The following is a 17,864-nucleotide window of genomic DNA, read 5'->3' as shown; positions in this document are numbered from 1 at the left end:
CACGTATAGAGTCAGCTATTACGAGGGGTCATAGCTTTAAATTAAGGGGTGGTAGGTATAGGACAGATGTTAGGGGTAGATTCTTTACTCAGCGAGTTGTGAGTTCATGGAATGCCCTGCCAGTAGCAATGGTGGACTCTCCCTCTTTATGGGCATTTAAACGGGCATTGGATAGGCATATGGAGGACAGTGGGCTAGTGTAGGTTAGGTGGGCTTGGATCGGCGCAACATCGAGGGCCAAAGGGCCTGTACTGCGCTGTATTTTTCTATGTTCTATGTTCTACCATCCTGTCATCCTGAAAATGATCCTTTATTCTTACTCTCTGCTTCCTGCCAGCCAACCAATCTTTCTATCTATTCCAATATGTTAACCCCTACAGCATGAACTTTTACTTACCATAATAATATTTGATCTGGCACCTTACCAAATGTTTCTAAAAATCTAAGTACAATACACTCACTGGTTCCCCTTTATGTACAATGCAAGTTACATCTTCAAAGAACTCCAATAAATTAATTAAACATGATTTCACTATAAAGAAACCATTTTAGCTCTATTACCTTGAACTTTGAACATATCCAAGTGCAAATGTCATTAATAATAACTTCTTTAACATTTTACCAATAACAGGTCAAGAAAACTGTCTTGTAGTTTCCGGTTTCTGCTTCCTTCCTTTTCATAAAAAAAAGATTTATATTAGCTATTTTCTAATCTATAAGAACCATCCCCAAACTAATGAATTTTGAAAAAGTAAATCCAATACATCAATGATCTCTGAAGAAAGTTCTAAAGAAGGGTCACTGGACGCGAAACATTAGCTTTGATTTAACTCTCCAGATGATGCCAGTACTGCTGCGTTTTTCCAGCAGTTTCTATTTGTTTCCAATTTCCTGCACCTTCCGTTTTTTTTAAACTTTACATCAATAATCTCATTAGCTACTACTTTTAAAGCCCTAGGATGAAATCCATCAGGACCAGGGGACTTTTCGACTTTTAGTTCAGTCAGTTTACTGAGTAGTACTTCCTGTTAATTGTAAAATTTCTTGAATTCTTCCCTCGCTTTCAATTCCTAATTTACAGCTATTTCCCAGATGCTGCTTGTTTCCTCTCTACTGTCATGTATTGAAGATTCGTTAACAGAAAGAAAACAAAGAGTAGGGATAAATGGGTCATTCTCAGATTGACAGCCTGTAATGTTTCACAAGGATGAGTGTTTGGGCCCCAGTTTTTCACAATCTACACCAATGATGTGGATGTAGGACCAAAAGCAATATTTCCAAGTTTCAGGATAACAGATGAAATGTGTGCTGTGAGGAGAATGCAAACAGAATTCAGAGAGATTTGGACAGCCTGAGGAATTTTATGTGATTATTTTGAGGATATCCATTTATATAGGTAGAACACAGTGCTGAGTATTTCTTAAATGATGAGAGATCGGGAGGTAGTGATGTTCAAAGGCTCTGGGTACCCTTTTTCATAAGTCACTGAAAGCTAAGATGCAGGTGTAGTAATGATTTAGGAGGACAGATAGTATATTGGTCTAGATTGTAAGAGGATGAGAGTATAATTAGAAATAATATATTGCTCAATTGTATTGAACTTTGATGAGACAGTACCTGGAGTGTCGTGTAAAGTTTGGACTCTATACTCAAGGAAGGAAATACTCACCATAGAGCGTGCAGTAAAGGTTCACCAGAATAATTCCTGGGAAGGTAGGAATATCAATGAGGAAAGATTGAGGAGACCGAGCCTAAATTCTTCTCTAGAGTTGAGAAGAATGAGAAGTGATCTCATTGAAACTCATAAATCTGAAAGTGATAGAATGGATGCAGAAGGTCTTTTTTCCTCTCATTTGGAGGAGGAAATCTAGAATCAACAGAAAATGTGTTATAGAAAGGGCAATCTATTTCGGACTGAGATGAGGTGGAAATTCTTCACTCAGATGGTAGTGAATCTCAGAATTGTTTACTCAGAGGGCTAGACAGATTTCTAATTATTAATGACATCAAGGAATATGGAGGTATAACAAGAATATGGCATTGAGGTCATGATTAGCTATGATCTAAAATGGCAAGGAGACTCGACAGATTAAACATGCGCTCATGTTGTCTCAGTCTGGTGTGGATGCTTTGCATGCCAGCTTGTGGTGAACACCTCAGTATGTAGTATCAAGGCCAGCCATCTGATCTATTGAAGCTTCCAAGGGGAGCTCATGACTGTCTTGGCATAGATAGACAAATTTTCTACTCCTCCTTCCCAGACTGATATTTGAACTCTGCTGAAGGCCACACTTTGTTTGACAATTCTTCTATTTGTTTCACTGTCAATATAAAACAGGTTGAGAAAGCATGCTGCTGAGATAAGTGAATTTAGCTGATCTAAAAGTTAAAGTTCTTCACTGGAGGAAGGTCAATTTTGATGGTATTAGGCAAGAACTTTCAAAGGTTCATTGGGAGAGGCTATTCACAGGTAAAGGGACAGTTGGAAAGTGGGAGGCCATCAAAAATTTGTTGGGGGAGCCCAGAGGCAGTATGTTCCTGTTAGTGTGAAGGGCAAGGGTGCTAGGTATAGGGAATGCTGGATGACTAGAGAAATTGATGCTGTGGTCAAGAAAAAGAAGGAAGCATATGGTAGGCATAGACAGCTGGGACAAATGAATCCCTTCAGGAGTACATGGGCAGTAGGAGTATACTCAAGAGGGAAATCAGGATGGCAAAAAGGGGATATGAGATAGCTTAGCCAAATAGAGTTAAGGAGAATCCAAAGGGATTCAATAAATACATTAAGGGCAAAAGAGTAACTCGGAAGAAAATAGGGGCCCTTACAGATCAGCAAGGCCGTCTATGTGTGGAACTGGAGGAGATGGGTATTTACTGTGGAGTAGCATATGGAAGCTAGAGAACTTGGAGAAATAAATAGCGATATCTTGACAAATGTCCATATCATAGAGGAGAGGGTGCTGGCCGTCTTAAAACATCAGGGTTGGATAAATCCCCAGGACCTGATCAGGTGTTATCTAGAACTTTGTGGGAGGCTAGGGAGATGATTGTTCAGCTCCTTGCTGAGATATCTGTATCATCAATAGCCATGGATGAGGTGCTGTAGGATTGGAGGATGACTAATGAGTTGCCATTATTTACAGTCTGGTCACCCCACTACAGGAAGGATGTGGAAGCATTGGAAAAGGAGCAGAGAAGATTTACCAGGATGTTGCCTGGTCTGGAGGGAAGGTCTTATGAGGAAAGCCTGAGAGTCTTGGGTCTGTTCTCATTGGAAAGAAGGCTAAGAGGCGATTTGATAGAGATATACAAGATGATCAGAGGATTAGATAGGATAGACAGTGAAAGTCTTTTTCCTAGGTTAATGACTTCAGCTTGTACGAGGGGCATACAAATTGAGGGGTGATAGATTTAAGACAGATGTCAGAGGCAGGTTCTTTACTCAGAGAGTGGTAAGGGGGTGGAATGACCTGCCTGCCAATGTAGTTAACTCAGCCACATTAGAGAGATTTAAACAATCCTTGGATAAGCACATGGATGATGATGGGATAATGTAGGGGAATGGGCTTAGATTAGTTCACAGGTGCAACATCAAGGACCAAAGGGCTTGTTCTGTGCTGTATTGTTCTATGTTCTAAGTTTACAGATGACACCAAAATTGGTGATGGAGTGGACAGTGCAGATTATCTCAGAGTACACCTTGACCAGACAGGCTGAGGTGTGGCAGATGGAATTTAATTTAGATGATTGTGGGGTGTTGTGTTTTGGTAAGGCAAATCAGGGTAGGACTTATACACTTAATAGTAGGGCCCTGGGGAGAGCTGCCGAGCAAAGAGATCTTAGAGTGCAGGTTCATAATTCCTTGAAATCGCAGCCATAGCTAAACAGGTTAATGAAGACGGTGCAGTGAATTGAGTATAAGAGTTGGGATATCATGTTGCAGCTGTATAGGACATTGGTTAGCCCATATTTGAAATACTGTGATCAATTCTGGTCTCCCTGCTAATGGAAAAGGTGTTGTTAAACTTGAAAGGATGCAGAAAAGACTTATAAAGATGTTGCCAGGATTGGAAGGCTTGAGATAAAGGTAAAGGGTGAATAGATTGGGGCTATTTTCCCTGCAGCACCGGAGGCAGAGGGGTGACCTTATGGAGGTTGGAAAAATCATGAAGGACACAGATAGGGTGAATAGTCAACGTCTTCTTCTCCAGGTAAGGAAGTTTAAAACTAGTGGGTATAAGTATAAGGTGAAAGGGGAAAGATTTGAAAAGGACCTAAGAGGCAACATTTTCACACAGAGGGTGGTGCACGTATAGAATGAGCTGCCACAGTTGAGGCTGATATAATAACAATATTTATAAGGCATCTGGAAAGATACTGAATATGAAGGGTTTAGAGGGATATGGGCCAAATGCTGGTAAATGTGACTAGATTAAGTTAGGATATCTGATTGGCATGGACAAATTAGACCAAAGGATCTGTTCCCGTGCTGTACAACTCTATGACTCTATAACCACTAGTGACAGATTCTGCTGATTGATGGTAATTTTGGGGTCAAGATAGGATTTTCCTGGAGAAGAATGCTACATTACTTCAAGATTTTTCATACTGAGTGTAAAATCATGTTGTTGCAAGCAATGAAAAACAAATCCAGGTTATGCTGCATGTCCATCGTAAATTGGCAAATAGTACAGACATAGGTAGTTAGGAAATTGTGAAGTTTAATGCAGTCTTTTCCTGGAGCCGTCTGCAACTGAACTACTTCCCATCCATTTTATATCTGATTTTGAAGTCAGCATCACCATCATGCAACACATCAGACAGCCTGACAGAGAAAAACATGCTGAAGAGGGTGATGCTAGAATGCAGCATTGTTTAGCACTATTGATGATTAGGAATGGGTCAGAAGAACAACTACAATTCAGGACAAAGCAACCTGTAATAGGCCTAGGTGTAGGTGAGAATGGGTGACTGTGACAAACATAACCCATGTCATAACAGGACTGGATGTGGGGTGGGTTAAAAAGAAGATGGAACCAGATTCTAAATTTATTGCACAGTGTTGTGTCCTTGAGCCAACAGAGTAACCAAGCAGAAAATCAGGTGTTCAGCAAAGTGGTCACAGAGTCTGTGAATTTTTTAAAATGTGTATGGTTAGGGTCTGGAAAACACTACTTGACAGTATGGCAGAGACAGATTCAATTTTAGCTTTCAAAAGGAAATGAGATAATCATCCAAGTAGAAAATGTGCACAACTACAGGGGAAATGTCAGGTAATGGGACTAGTGGAGTTACAGAAAGCAGCACAGACATATCAGATTGAATGGCCTCCTGCCATTCTGAAACTGCTCTTTGACCATATAATCAACAAAGTAACCGTTAATGTTTATGTTATTAAGGATAAAATGCATAGGTAAAAATAGTTACAACTTTTTTGAAGCCCAAACTTAAGCCAGTTGGTACATATAGGAGAAATCCATGAGGCTAAGTTAGGATGATAACATTAAGGGAGGCAACAATTAATTTTCAAAAACATAATTTAAATGCTAGGAGAATCAATAGAAACAATTTGCAGCAAATGTTCATTTTAATATCTAGCTAAAATAATTTTAAATATGTATTTATGTTGTTTAGGGAGCACTTGCTGTGAGTCATAGAGATGTACAGCACGGAAACAGACCCTTCGGTCCAACCCGTCCATGCCGACCAGATATCCAAACCCAATCTATTCCCACCTGCCAGCACCCAGCCCATATCCCTCCAAACCCTTCATATTCATATACCCATCCAGATGCCTCTTAAATGCTGCAATTGTACTAGCCTCCACCACTTCCTCTGACAGCCATTCCATACACGCATCACTATCTGTGTGAAAAAGTTGCCACTTAGGTTGCTATTATATCTTTCCCTTCTTGCCCTAAACCTATGCCCTCTAGTTCTGGACTCCACCACCCCTGGGAAAATACCTTGTCTATTTACCTTATCCATGCCCCTCATGATTTGATAAACCTCTATACAGTCACCCCTCAGCCTCCAACACTCCAGGAAAAACACCCCTAGCCTATTCAACTCTCCTTATAGCTCCAATCCTCCAACCCTCACAACATCCTTATAAGTCTTTTCTGAATCTTTTCAAGTTTCACAACATCCTTCCAATAGGAAGGAGACCAGAACTGCACATAATATTCCAAAAGCGGCCTAACCAATTTCTATATAGTTGCAACATGACCTTCCAACTCCTGTACTCAATACTCTGACCAATAAAGGAAAGTATACCAAACACCTCCTTCATTATCCTACCTACCTGCGACTCTACTTTCAAGGAGCTATGAACCTATACTCCAAGGTCTCTTTGTTCAGCAACGCTCCCTGGGACCTTACCATTAAATGTATAAGTCCTGCTAAGGTTTGCTTCCTCAAAATGCAGCACCTCGCATTTATCTAAATTAAACTCCATCTGCCATTTCTCAGCCCACTGGCTCATCTGATCAAGATCCCGTTATAATTTGATGTAACCTTCTTCGCTGTCCACTACACCTCCAATTTTGGTGTCATCTGCAAACTTACTAACTATGCCTCATAGACAGAGAACACGGGGGGCTAACACCTTCAACATATTGTCTAGCTAACACCAATTGTTACAGATAACCTGAGAATGCAACTTTTAAAAAAAGGTTTTGTGATTTACAAATGAAAGAAGTGAAACTATTATGGTATTCGAACAGATGAAAGACTCAACAGACAATCAAGGTATTTTTCAATGTATAATTTCAGTTACATCATACTGTAAATATTTGCTATAAATTCTGTGCCTTACAATTGTGTCCTCCACAATCACCTGATGAAGGAGCGGTGCTCTGAAAGCTATTGTGCTTCCAATTAAACCTGCTGGACTATATAACCTGGTGTTGTGTGATTTTTAACTTTGTATGCCTCTCAAGCTCACATCCAAATCATTAATATAAATGACGAAAATTCGTGGACACGTTTGTACCACTGAGGCAAGGAAGAGATGGTAGAGTGAGGAACATTGGATGACAAGAGATGTAGAACATCTAGTCAAGAGAAAGCAGGAAGCTTACTTAAGGTTGAAGAAACAAGGATCAGACAGGGCTACAGAGGGTTACAAGGTATCCAGGAAGGAACAGAAGAATGATTTGGAAGAGCAAGAAGGGGGCATGAAAAAGCCTTGGTGGGTAGGATTCAGGAAAACCCCAAGGTGTTCTACAGAGTGAGGGTAGGGATAGTGGAGAGAACTTGTGCTTTGAGTCAGAGGAGGTACAGGAGGTCCTTAATAAATACTTTGCTTCAGTATTCACTAGTAAAAGAGACATTGTGGTTAGTGAAACAGGCTGATATGCTCGAACAGGCTGATGTTAAAAAAGAAGATTTTGAAAAAGGTGAGGATAGATAAGTCACCTGGGCCAGGTGAGATATATCCAAGGTGACTACAGGAAGCAAGGAAAGAGATTGCTGCGATAATCTTTTCACCCTCACTGTCCACTGGAGTAGTACCAGATGATTGGAGGGTGGCAAATGTTATTCCCTTGTTCAAGAAAGGGAATTATAGACCAGTCACTCCTATGTTAGTGATTGGCAAATTATTGGAGAGGATTCTGCGAGACAGGATTTATGATTATTTGAAAAAGTATACCTTGATCAGAGATAGTCAACATGGCTTTGTGAGGGACAGGTTATGCCTTGCAAACCTTATTGAATTATTTGAGGATGGGACAAACACATTGATGAAGAGCAATGGATGCGATGTACATGGATGTTATCAAGACATTTGATAAGGATTCCCATGGTGGGTTCATTCAGAAAGTAAGAAGGCATGGGCTACAGGGAAATTTGGCTGTCTGGATACAGAATTGGCTGGCCCATAGAAGACAGAGAGTGGTAGTAGATGGAAGGTAATCAGCCTGGAACTTGGTTACCACTAGTGTTCCATTGCGATCGGTTCTAGGACCTCTGCTCTTTGTGATTTTTAAAAATGACTTGGATGAGGAAGTGGAAGGTGGGTTAGTAAGCTTGTTGATGACATTAAGGTTGGTGGAATTGTGGAGGGCTGTTGTAGTTTGCAACGGGATATTGACATGATGCAGAGGTGGGCTGAGAAACGGCAGATGGAGTTCAGCCTGGAAAAGTGTGAAGTGATTCATTTTGCAAGGTCGAATTTGAATGCAGATAAAGGGTTAAAGGCAGGATTCTTGGTAGTGTGAAGGAACAGAGGGATCTTAGAGTCCATGTCCATAGATCCCACAAAGCTGCCACCCAAGTTGACAGGGTTGTTAAGAAGGCATATGGTGTATTGGCTTTAATTAGCAGGGGGATTGATTTTAAGGGCCGCAAAGATGTGCTGCAGCTCTATAGAGTCCTGCTTCGACCACATTTGGAATATTGTGTTCAGTTCTGGTTGCCACATTACAGGAAACTTTAGAGAGAGTGCAGAGGAGATTTACAGGATGCTGCCTGGACTGGAGGGCATGTCTTGTGAAGAAAGGCTGAGGGAACTGGGGTTTTCTCATTGGAGTGAACAGAGAGGAGAGATGACTTGATAGATGTGTACAAGATGATGAGAGGCATAGATAGATTGGATAGCCAGACAGCTTTTCCGCAGGGCGGAAATGGCTATCACGAGGTGGCATCATTTTAAGGTGACAGAGAGTGATGGATGCATGGAATGCATCCATAGTAGAGTCAGATACATTAGGGACACTTAAGTGACCCTTGGATAGACATAGGGATTATACTAAAATGTATGCTCTGAAGGTTAGTTTGATCTTAGAGTAGGAAAACGGTCAGCACAACATAGAGGGCCAAAGGGCCTGTACTGCACTGTACTGTTCTCTGCTCATATAAATTATAGTGATCAATGGTTTTTGCGGTATACCTAAGAATATAACATTGAATCCATATTTTGTACAACTGCAGATATTCTTTGGATAGTCTTGGGAAATCATGCTATACACCATTGAAAAGCAAGTTTAGCAAACCAAACTGTCAACAGTATAATCTTAAGATTACAAATTAAGGTATGCCACTGAAGTGAATAGGTTGCTTTCTGAAATAGACTGTAAGTATACTTATATAATGCAGCTTCATGTTATACAAGCAATAAACATAAATTGTGATACAACTGTTTCTTCAAGAACTAAATGCTGTAAAAAATCAAAAAACAATACCTTAAATGTATGAGGTTTGCACAGATGGCTGACAAATGGATTAAAATCATCTGTGTTATATTCTTCCAAAAATACAGGCTCCTATTAAAAGACAGTTTAACATTTATGCATATGAAAGCTACATTATAGCATGAAGGTTCATGTTATATTACTACTACTTTGAAACTTAGGTTTAGGTGGAAAGACCACTTTTACCCAAGTTTGTTTTGTATTTATATATTGTCTGCATTAAGGGGAGACATATTTTTACTTTCATTTTAGATTTATTGTGACAGTGGTGACAAGGTACCATTAGTTTGTTGATAAATGCATTTTTAATGAGGATTACAGCCTTGTTGTAGAGATCGAGGTGAACAGTTCAGTGTATTCGGGATAAAAGGGTACAGTAAAATAGAGCTGTTGTCCAGTATTACAGAAAGACAGAACTTTCCAGATGGTCAGATTCAGTTACAGCACAAAGATTGTTAGCTAGCAATCACCAAAACAGTCAGGGCTAGGGAAAGAAAATGCTGTGTTGTAGAGGAAAACACTAGAACTGTTGATTGCTGAGGGTTTGGAACACCCACATAGTTGCTCCTAAAATGTTTAGAAGTGGGCAAGAATAAATCAATACATCCAGCAATACATAGAGTCTAGATTAGAGTGGTGCTGGAAAAGCACAGCAGGTCAGGCAGCATTCGAGAAGCAGGAAAATCGACGTTTTGGGCAAAAGTCCTTCATCAGGAATGGGCAAAAGCCTTTTAAAACCCATCAGGAAGGGCTTCTGCCCATTCCTGATGAAGGGCTTTTGCGCGTAACGTGGATTTTCCTGCTCCTTGGATGCTGCCTGACCTGCTGTGCTTTTCCAGCAGCACTCTTATCTAGACTCTGATCTCCAAAATCTGCAGTCCTCACTTTCGCTCAATTATAGGCACATCAACTGAACAAAGAACTTTAAATTGGAGTCAGGGTGATCCTCCATTAAGTTTGAATATCTAGAAGATTGGTATGGAGGGTAAAAGCTTTGCATCTTTAGCTTTGACATTTCTGATAACTCTCAAAATAGTTTTGAATAATGTTGTATGGTTAGTTGTTTTTCTTTTTGCAACAAACTTCTATTTCCTTTTGTTTAAAGCACACTGGCAATCTCTTTGATATTTTCAGTGATTAACCATGTAAATCAGATATGTGCAAGGGGACAGAATTGGAGGAGCACAGAGATCTTAGAGGCCATCATGTTTGGAGGAGGTTACAGAGCTGGGGGGGGGAAGTGTGAGGCCCTAGAGGGATCTGAGCACAAGGTTGTGGATTTGCTGGACTGTGCGCTGTGAATCCAGGCTGAGATGGGTGGGCAGAGTCATAGAGATGTACAGCATGGAAACAGACCCTTCGGTCCAACCCGTCCATGCCGACCAGATATTCCAACCCAACTATTCCTACCTGCCAGCACCCGGCCCATATCTCTTTAAACCCTTCCTATTCATATACCCATCCAAATGCCTTTTAAATGTTGCAATTGTATTAGCCTCCACCACTTCCTCTGGCAGCTCATTCCATACACGTACCACCCTCTGCGTGAAAAGGTTACCCCTCAGGTCTCTTTCATATCTTTCCCCTCTCACCCTAAACCTATGCCCTCTAGTTCTTGACTCCCCCACCCCAGTCAGGGTGAAGGGGTGAGGGAGCAGCAGCAGTTAGGGAGACTAAAGGATGGGAGTTTGACCAGAAAAGGGTTGGAAGCCATAGACAAAGACTTTAAAGATGGATCACCAAAGCATGATCAGGGAAGGTAACCTGTCTGATTTAACCTGTTTGAGGTAATCTAACTCAACACAGAGCCCAAAACTGGGACTACAGTTATTATTCTTGACCCTGGGTGAGGCAGAACAATCAACAAAGGTTTCTGCTCTGAGTCATTATTTATCCATCCCCTGAAAGTTCTACAATGTCTGACAAAGCAGATCAAAGGAGGTGAGGTAAACAGCAGACATGAGCCAAGTGGATGACAGAACAGGGTAGAGGGGCTGAATGGCTGTATTTCTATAATAAGCAGAACAGCAGCTCTATTGGAATAAGAAATCTGAACTGTTAAAAAAGATCAAGCCGGAAAGATCATTAGACCAAAATGACTGTTGTAAGATAGGTATATTTCAGCTCAGTGATGGCAGGGGGGAGATGGTGGTGGTAGTGCATCGTGGCTTGGTGGTTAGCACTGCTGCCTCACAGCACCAGGGACGCAATTCCACCCTCATGTGACTGTGTTTGTGGAGATTTCATGTTTTTTCCTGTGACTGTGGGGGTTTCCTCGGGGAGCTCCAATTTCCTCTCCCAGTGCAAAGATAGCAGGTTAGGCAGCTTGGCCATGCTAAATTACCTGTAGTGTCCAGTGACGTGCAGATTAACCATGGGGAATGCAGGGTTTCAGGGATAGGGATGGGGGTGGATCTGGGTGGGATGCTCTTCGGAAGGTCAGTGTGGACTCAATGGGCCGATGGTCTGCTTCTATGCTGTAGGGTTTCTATGATTCTATCACAGTGAATGAACAGCAAAAATCAAATTATGGTCCCATGCTGGGCCCTAAATTGCCCAGTATTACTATCAGCTGGGATCACAACAGTAGAAATAGGTCTAGATCAGATATGGTTGCCAATTTGTACCTTTTTATTGCAGTAGTCTAAATACTGTAAAACTGAAGGCCGTCTTCTTTCAATTGACTGATTTAATTTTGCCTTGACTTTCCATTGGATTGGTTCATAAACGTAATCATTCCATTTTTTGTACAGTATTTCTTTTTTTCTCAAGTTTAGCATATCCTTACAGGCTATATATTCATCCAATTCCTAATTAAAATCAGAGAAAAAATGCTGGATAAAAATAAAATAACAAGTTGCTGCTTAGAATTTACAGCATCACATTTGTACAGGTAGGAAAATATGGAACGTATTTGGATGTGAATTTTATAACAGGCAACAAAAGATTATACCTGGTTCATCATCCTGTTAGATTGAATTATCATAGGAACAGCAGATTGAGCTTATAACCTTTATTCAATAAGATCATAGCTGATCTGCAACTCAACACCCTTCACCTTCCTTTGATCAATTTTCCTTGAAACACTTAGCTAACAAATATCAATTGATAGCAGATAACATCAATTAACCCAGCATCTACATCTTTTCAATTTCCTATCAAAATCTTGTATCTTTTGTGTTTCTCAGTTCTATCCAGTGTTTCTATTGTCTGGTTACCATTACTAAACACATTTCTACTGTTATAATTGTGCCTTTTATCAATGTTAAATGTACCACTCCTTTCTCACTTTCCATGTTCTTTCTGAGGATCCCAAAGTAGGGAATGCAATGACCTCAGTTATCTCCAACTTTCAGTGAGGTATCTGTATATATTTCTATTCTGTCTTTGTTTTACCAGGTTATTGTTACTTCAGGTTAGGAACAGAAATCAGGTTTTACACTGTTTTTTATCTAGTCACTTCAAATCCCCTCCTGTATCTTTAAAATCCTTCCCATGGCCTGATTTATCCATTCAGCTAGGATTCCAGATGCAGCATAACTCTGTGAAGACAAACACAAAGGTGTACTGTACTATCCCAATATTGGTACCAGTGCTCCAAGTCTTTGAGCTGTAAATAAAACATTTCACAAATTACATAAAGCAGCAGTCCGAAAGCTAGTGCTTCCAAATAACCCTGTTGGACTATAACCTGGCGTTGTGTGATTTTTAGCATTTCACAAAGGACAGTTCGGCAGCGGAAACAGTATGCATAGGAGAAAGCAAGTGCGACTCTGGGGAGCTGTCTACATACAGTTGATGTGATGAGGGAATATGTAACTAGGGAAATCGGGACAGCAATATAGAATAGCAACATGGTAATAATGGAAAATTTTAATAGTACTTTCCTGGTTTATGTTTTCCTATTCATAACTGATAAAAATTAACATTACCTTGATAAAGCATTCTTCCGTATCAAACAAGGGCTGACAAAGAGCACTAACTCCCAAGGATTCCTTATCTGCTTTATCCTGCAAAAAGAAAACCCAAATATTTAAAAACTATAGGCTGTTTATTCACAAATATTTAAGCACCATCACTGCTATACTGAACTACAAATAAAAAGATAAAATCAGATGAGGAACTGAAGAGGATTTTGAAAGCAATTTTATTCCTCCTACACTTTGTCTAATTACACGTTCAACCTACCACATATTTGACTGGAGCAAAACCTGATTGAACCCTGGTTTGGTCATCTGCCAACTAAATGCCTGCTCTTATAGAGTCATACAGCACGGAAACAGACCATTGGTCCAACCAGTCCATGCCAACCATAATCTCAAACCAAGCTAGTTCCACCTGCCTGTCATAAGGCCAATCCTTTCAAACCTTTCTTGTTCATCTTATCAGAATGTCTTTCAAATGCTGTACATTTATCCACACCAACCATAGGGTCATAGAGTCATAGAGATGTACAGCATGGAAAGAGTCCCTTCGGTCCAAACCGTCCATGCCGACCAGATATCCCAACCCAATCTAGTCTCACCTGCCAGCACACAGCCCATATCCCTCCAAACCCTTCCTATTCATATAGCCATCCAAATGCCTCTTAAATGTTGCAAATGTACTAGCCTCCACCACGTCCTCTGGCAGCTCATTCCATACACGTACCACCCTCTGTTTGAAAAAGTTGCCCCTTAGGTCTATTTTATATCTTTCCCCTCTCACCCGAAACCCACGCCCTCTAGTTCTGGACTCCCCGACCCCAGGGAAAAGACTTTGCCTATTTACCCTATCCACGCCCCTCATAATTTTGTAAACCTCTAAGGTCACGCCTCAGCCTCCGACGCTCCAGGGAAAACAGCCCCAGCCTGTTCAACCTCTCCCTACAGTTCAATTCCTCCAACCCTGGCAACATCCTTGTGAATCTTTTCGGAACCCTTTCAAGTTTCACAATATCTTTCCAAAACGAAGGAGACCAGAATTGCATGCAGTATTCCAACAGTGGCCTAACCAATCTCCTGTACAGCCGCAACATGACCTCCCAACTCCTGTACTCAATACTCTGACCAATAAAGGAAACATACCAAATGCTTTCTTCACTATCCTATCTACCTGCGACTCCACTTTCAAGGAGCTATGAACCTGCACTCCAAGGTCTCTTTGTTCATCAACACTCCCGAGGACCTTACCATTAAGTGTATATGTCCTGCTAAGATTTGCTTTCCCAAAATGCAGCACCTCGCATTTACCTGAATTAAACTCCATCTGCCACTTCTCAGCCCATTAGCCCATTTGGTCCAGATCCTGTTGTAATCTGAGGTCACCCTCTTCGCTGTCCACTACACCTCCAATTTTGGTCTCATCTGCAAACTTACTAACTGTACCTCTTATGCTCGCATCCAAATCATTTATGTAAATAACAAAAAGTAAAGGACCCAGCACCGATCCTTGTGGCACTCCACTGGTCACAGGCCTCCAGTCTGAAAAACAACCCTCCACCACCACCCTCTGTCTTCTACCTTCGAGCCAGTTCTGTATCCAAACGACTAGTTCTCCCTGTATTCCATGAGATTGAACCTTGCTAATCAGTCTCCCATGGGGAACCTTGTCGACGCCTTACGGAAGTCCATATAGATCACATCTACTGCTCTGCCCTCATCAATCTTCTTTGTTACTTCAAAAAACTCAATCAAGTTTGTGAGACATGATTTCCCACGCACAAAGCCATATTGACTCTCCTGAATCAGTCTTTGCCTTTCCAAATACATGTACATTCTGTCCCTCAAGATTCCCTCCAACAACTTGCCCACCACTGAGTTCAAGCTCACCGGTCTATAGTTCCCTGGCTTGTCTTTACCGCCCTTCTTAAACAGTGGCACCACGTTTGCCAACCTCCAGTTTTCCGGCACCTCACCTGTGACTGTCGATGATACAAATATCTCAGCACGAGGCCCAGCAATCACTTCTCTGGCTTTCTACAGAGTTCTCGGGTACACCTGATCAGGTTCTGGGGATTTATCCACCTTTAACCATTTCAAGGCATCCAGCACTTCCTCCTCTATAATCTGGACATTTTGCAAGAAGTCACCATCTACTTCCCTACAATCTATATCTTCCATATCCTTTTCCATAGTAAATACTGATGCAAAATATTCATTTAGTATCTCCCCCATTTTCTGCGGCTCCACACAAAGGCCGCCTTGCTGATCTTTGAGGGGCCGTTTTCTCTCCCTAGTTACCCTTTTGTCCTTAATATATTTGTAAAAACCCTTTGGATTCTCCTTAATTCTTTCTGCCAAAGCTATCTCATGTCCTCTTTTTGCCCTACTAATTTCCCTCTTAAGTATACTCCGACTTCCTTTATATTCTTCTAAGGATTCACTCGATCTTTCCTGTCTATACCTGACATATGCTTCCTTCTTTTCCTTAACCAAATCCTCAATTTCTTTAGTCATCCAGCATTCCCTATACCTACCAGCCTTTCCTTTCACCCTGACAGGAATATACTTTCTCTGGATTCGTGTTATCTCATATCTGAAGGCTTCCCATTTTCCAGCCGTCCCTTTACCTGCGAACATCTGCCTCCAATCAGCTTCCGAAAGTTCTTGCCTAATACCGTCAAAATTGGCCTTTTTCCGATTTAGAACTTCAACTTTTAGCTCTGGTCTATCCTTTTACATCACTATTTTAAAACAAATAGAATTATGGTCGCTGGCCCAAAAGTGCTCCCCCACTGACACCTCAGTCACCTGCCCTGCCTTATTTCCCAAGTGCAGGTCAGGTTTTGCACCTTCTCTAGTAGGTACATCTACATACTGAATCAGAAAATTATCTTGTACGCACTTAAGAAATTCCTCTCCATCTAAACCTTTAACACTATGGCAGTCCCAGTCGATGTTTGGAAAGTTAAAATCCCCTACCATAACCTCCCTATTATTCTTACAGATAACTGAGATCTCCTTACAAGTTTGTTTCTCAATTTCCCTCTGACTATTAGGGGGTCTATAATACAATCCCAATAAGGTGATCATCCCTTTCTTATTTCTCAGTTCCACCCAAATAACTTCCCTGGATGTATTTCCAGGAATATTCTCCCTCAGCACAGCTGTAATGTTATCCCTTTTCAAAAATGCCACTCCCCTTCCTCTTTTGCCTCCCTTTCTATCCTTCCTGTCACATTTGTATCCTGGAACATTAAGCGGTCGGTCCTGCCCATCCCTGACTTCTTATGGAAGTTCATTCTGTGTAAAAAAACATGTCTCTCATCTTCTCAAAAAGATATGCCACCTAGTTTTGACATCTCCCACCCAAGGGAAACAATACCTGTCAATCACCTTATCTATACTTCTCATGATTTAAAAAATCTCCTATGCTCAAGTGAAAAAAAGTTCAGCCTATTTGGTTAACAAGGTTAGATGGCGTGGAGTACAGAAGAACTAGCCACTTTGATATAAAATTGGCTAGAAGGTAGGAGACAGGGTGGTGGAGGCAGGTTGGTTTTTGGACTGGAGGCCTGTAACCAGTGGTGTGCCACAGATATCGGTGCTCGGTCCACTGCTTTTTATCATTTATATAAATGATTTTAATGCGAATATGGGAGGTATGGTTATAAAATTTGCAGATGACACCAAAATTGGTGGTGTAGTGAACACTGAAGAAGGTTGTTTCGATGTACAATAGGACCTTGATCAGGTGGACAGATGGACCAAGAAGTGGCAAATGACGTATAATCTGGATAAATGTGAGGTGCTACACTTTGTTAGAGCAAATCAGGGCAGGACTTATACACTTAATGGTAAGGTCCTGGAGAGTGTTGCTGAACACAGACCTTGGAGTTCAGGTTTATAGTTCCTTGAAAGTGGAGTTGCAGGTAGAAAGGATAGTGAAGGTGGTGTTTGGTACACTTTCCTTTAACGGTCTGTGAATTGAGTTGGGAGATCATGTTGCGGCTGCACAGGACATTGATTAGACCTCTTTTGGAATAGGGTATTCAATTCTGATCTCCCTGCTCCAGGGAAGATACTGTTAAACTTGAAAGGGTTCAGAAAAGATTTACAAAACTTTTGCCAGAGTTGGAAGGTTTGAGCTGCAGGGGGAGCTGAATAGACTGGGACTATCTTCCCAGAAGCTGAGGGGTGACTTCACAGAGGTTTATAAAATCATGACAGACATGGATAGGGTGAAAAATTAAGGTCTATTCCCCAGGATAGGGGAGTCCAAAGTTAGAAGGCACAGGTTTAAGGTGATTGGGGAAAGATTTAAAAGGGACCTAAGAGGCAACCTTTTCAAGCAGAGGATGATGCACATATAGAATGAACTTCCAGTGGAAGTGGTGGAGATTGGTACAGTTACAACATTGCTGAAAATGTGTTGCTGGAAAAGCGCAGCAGGTCAGGAAGAAGGGCGTATGCCCGAAACGTCGATTCTCCTGTTCCTTGGATGCTGCCTGACCTGCTGCGCTTTTCCAGCAACACATTTTCAGCTCTGATCTCCAGCATCTGCAGCCCTCACTTTCTCCTCGAACAGTTACAACATTTAAAAGGCATTTGGATGGGTACATGAATAGGAAGGGTTGAGGGGGAAATGGGCCAAGTGCTGGCAAATGGGACTAGATTAATTAAGGATATCTGATCAGCATGGACAATTGGACCAAAGGATGTTTTTGTGCTGTTCATCTCTGTGACTCCA

The 17,864-nt window shown here is 41.3% G+C and overlaps 1 protein-coding gene across 5 annotated transcripts in view; it reads right to left on the bottom strand.

Annotated features, from left to right (window-relative positions):
* The window catches only part of fam228a (family with sequence similarity 228 member A), a 73,871-nt gene that overhangs the window by 34,172 nt on the left and 21,835 nt on the right, over positions 1-17,864 (bottom strand). For all 5 annotated transcript variants that reach the window (XR_015753323.1, XM_043682960.2, XM_043682968.2 and 2 more), the window contains 3 exons: positions 13,127-13,204; positions 11,822-12,004; positions 9,186-9,266 (listed from right to left, as the gene is read on the bottom strand). Coding sequence is in view for 4 of the 5 variants with exons in the window: in XM_043682960.2 (XP_043538895.1) it covers positions 9,186-9,266; positions 11,822-12,004; positions 13,127-13,204 (342 nt within the window). In the remaining variant the exon portion in view is untranslated. The remainder of the gene's footprint in view (positions 1-9,185; positions 9,267-11,821; positions 12,005-13,126; positions 13,205-17,864) is intronic.

This window comes from Chiloscyllium plagiosum, unplaced genomic scaffold (assembly GCF_037043375.1).
Source record: "Chiloscyllium plagiosum isolate Xiang-an unplaced genomic scaffold, Cpla_swu_hap1 HiC_scaffold_3, whole genome shotgun sequence".
In the NCBI taxonomy this organism is placed as follows: Eukaryota; Metazoa; Chordata; class Chondrichthyes; order Orectolobiformes; family Hemiscylliidae; genus Chiloscyllium; species Chiloscyllium plagiosum.
The sequence above is the reverse complement of the archived record's forward strand: the minus strand, read 5'-3'. Positions and strand labels throughout refer to the sequence as shown.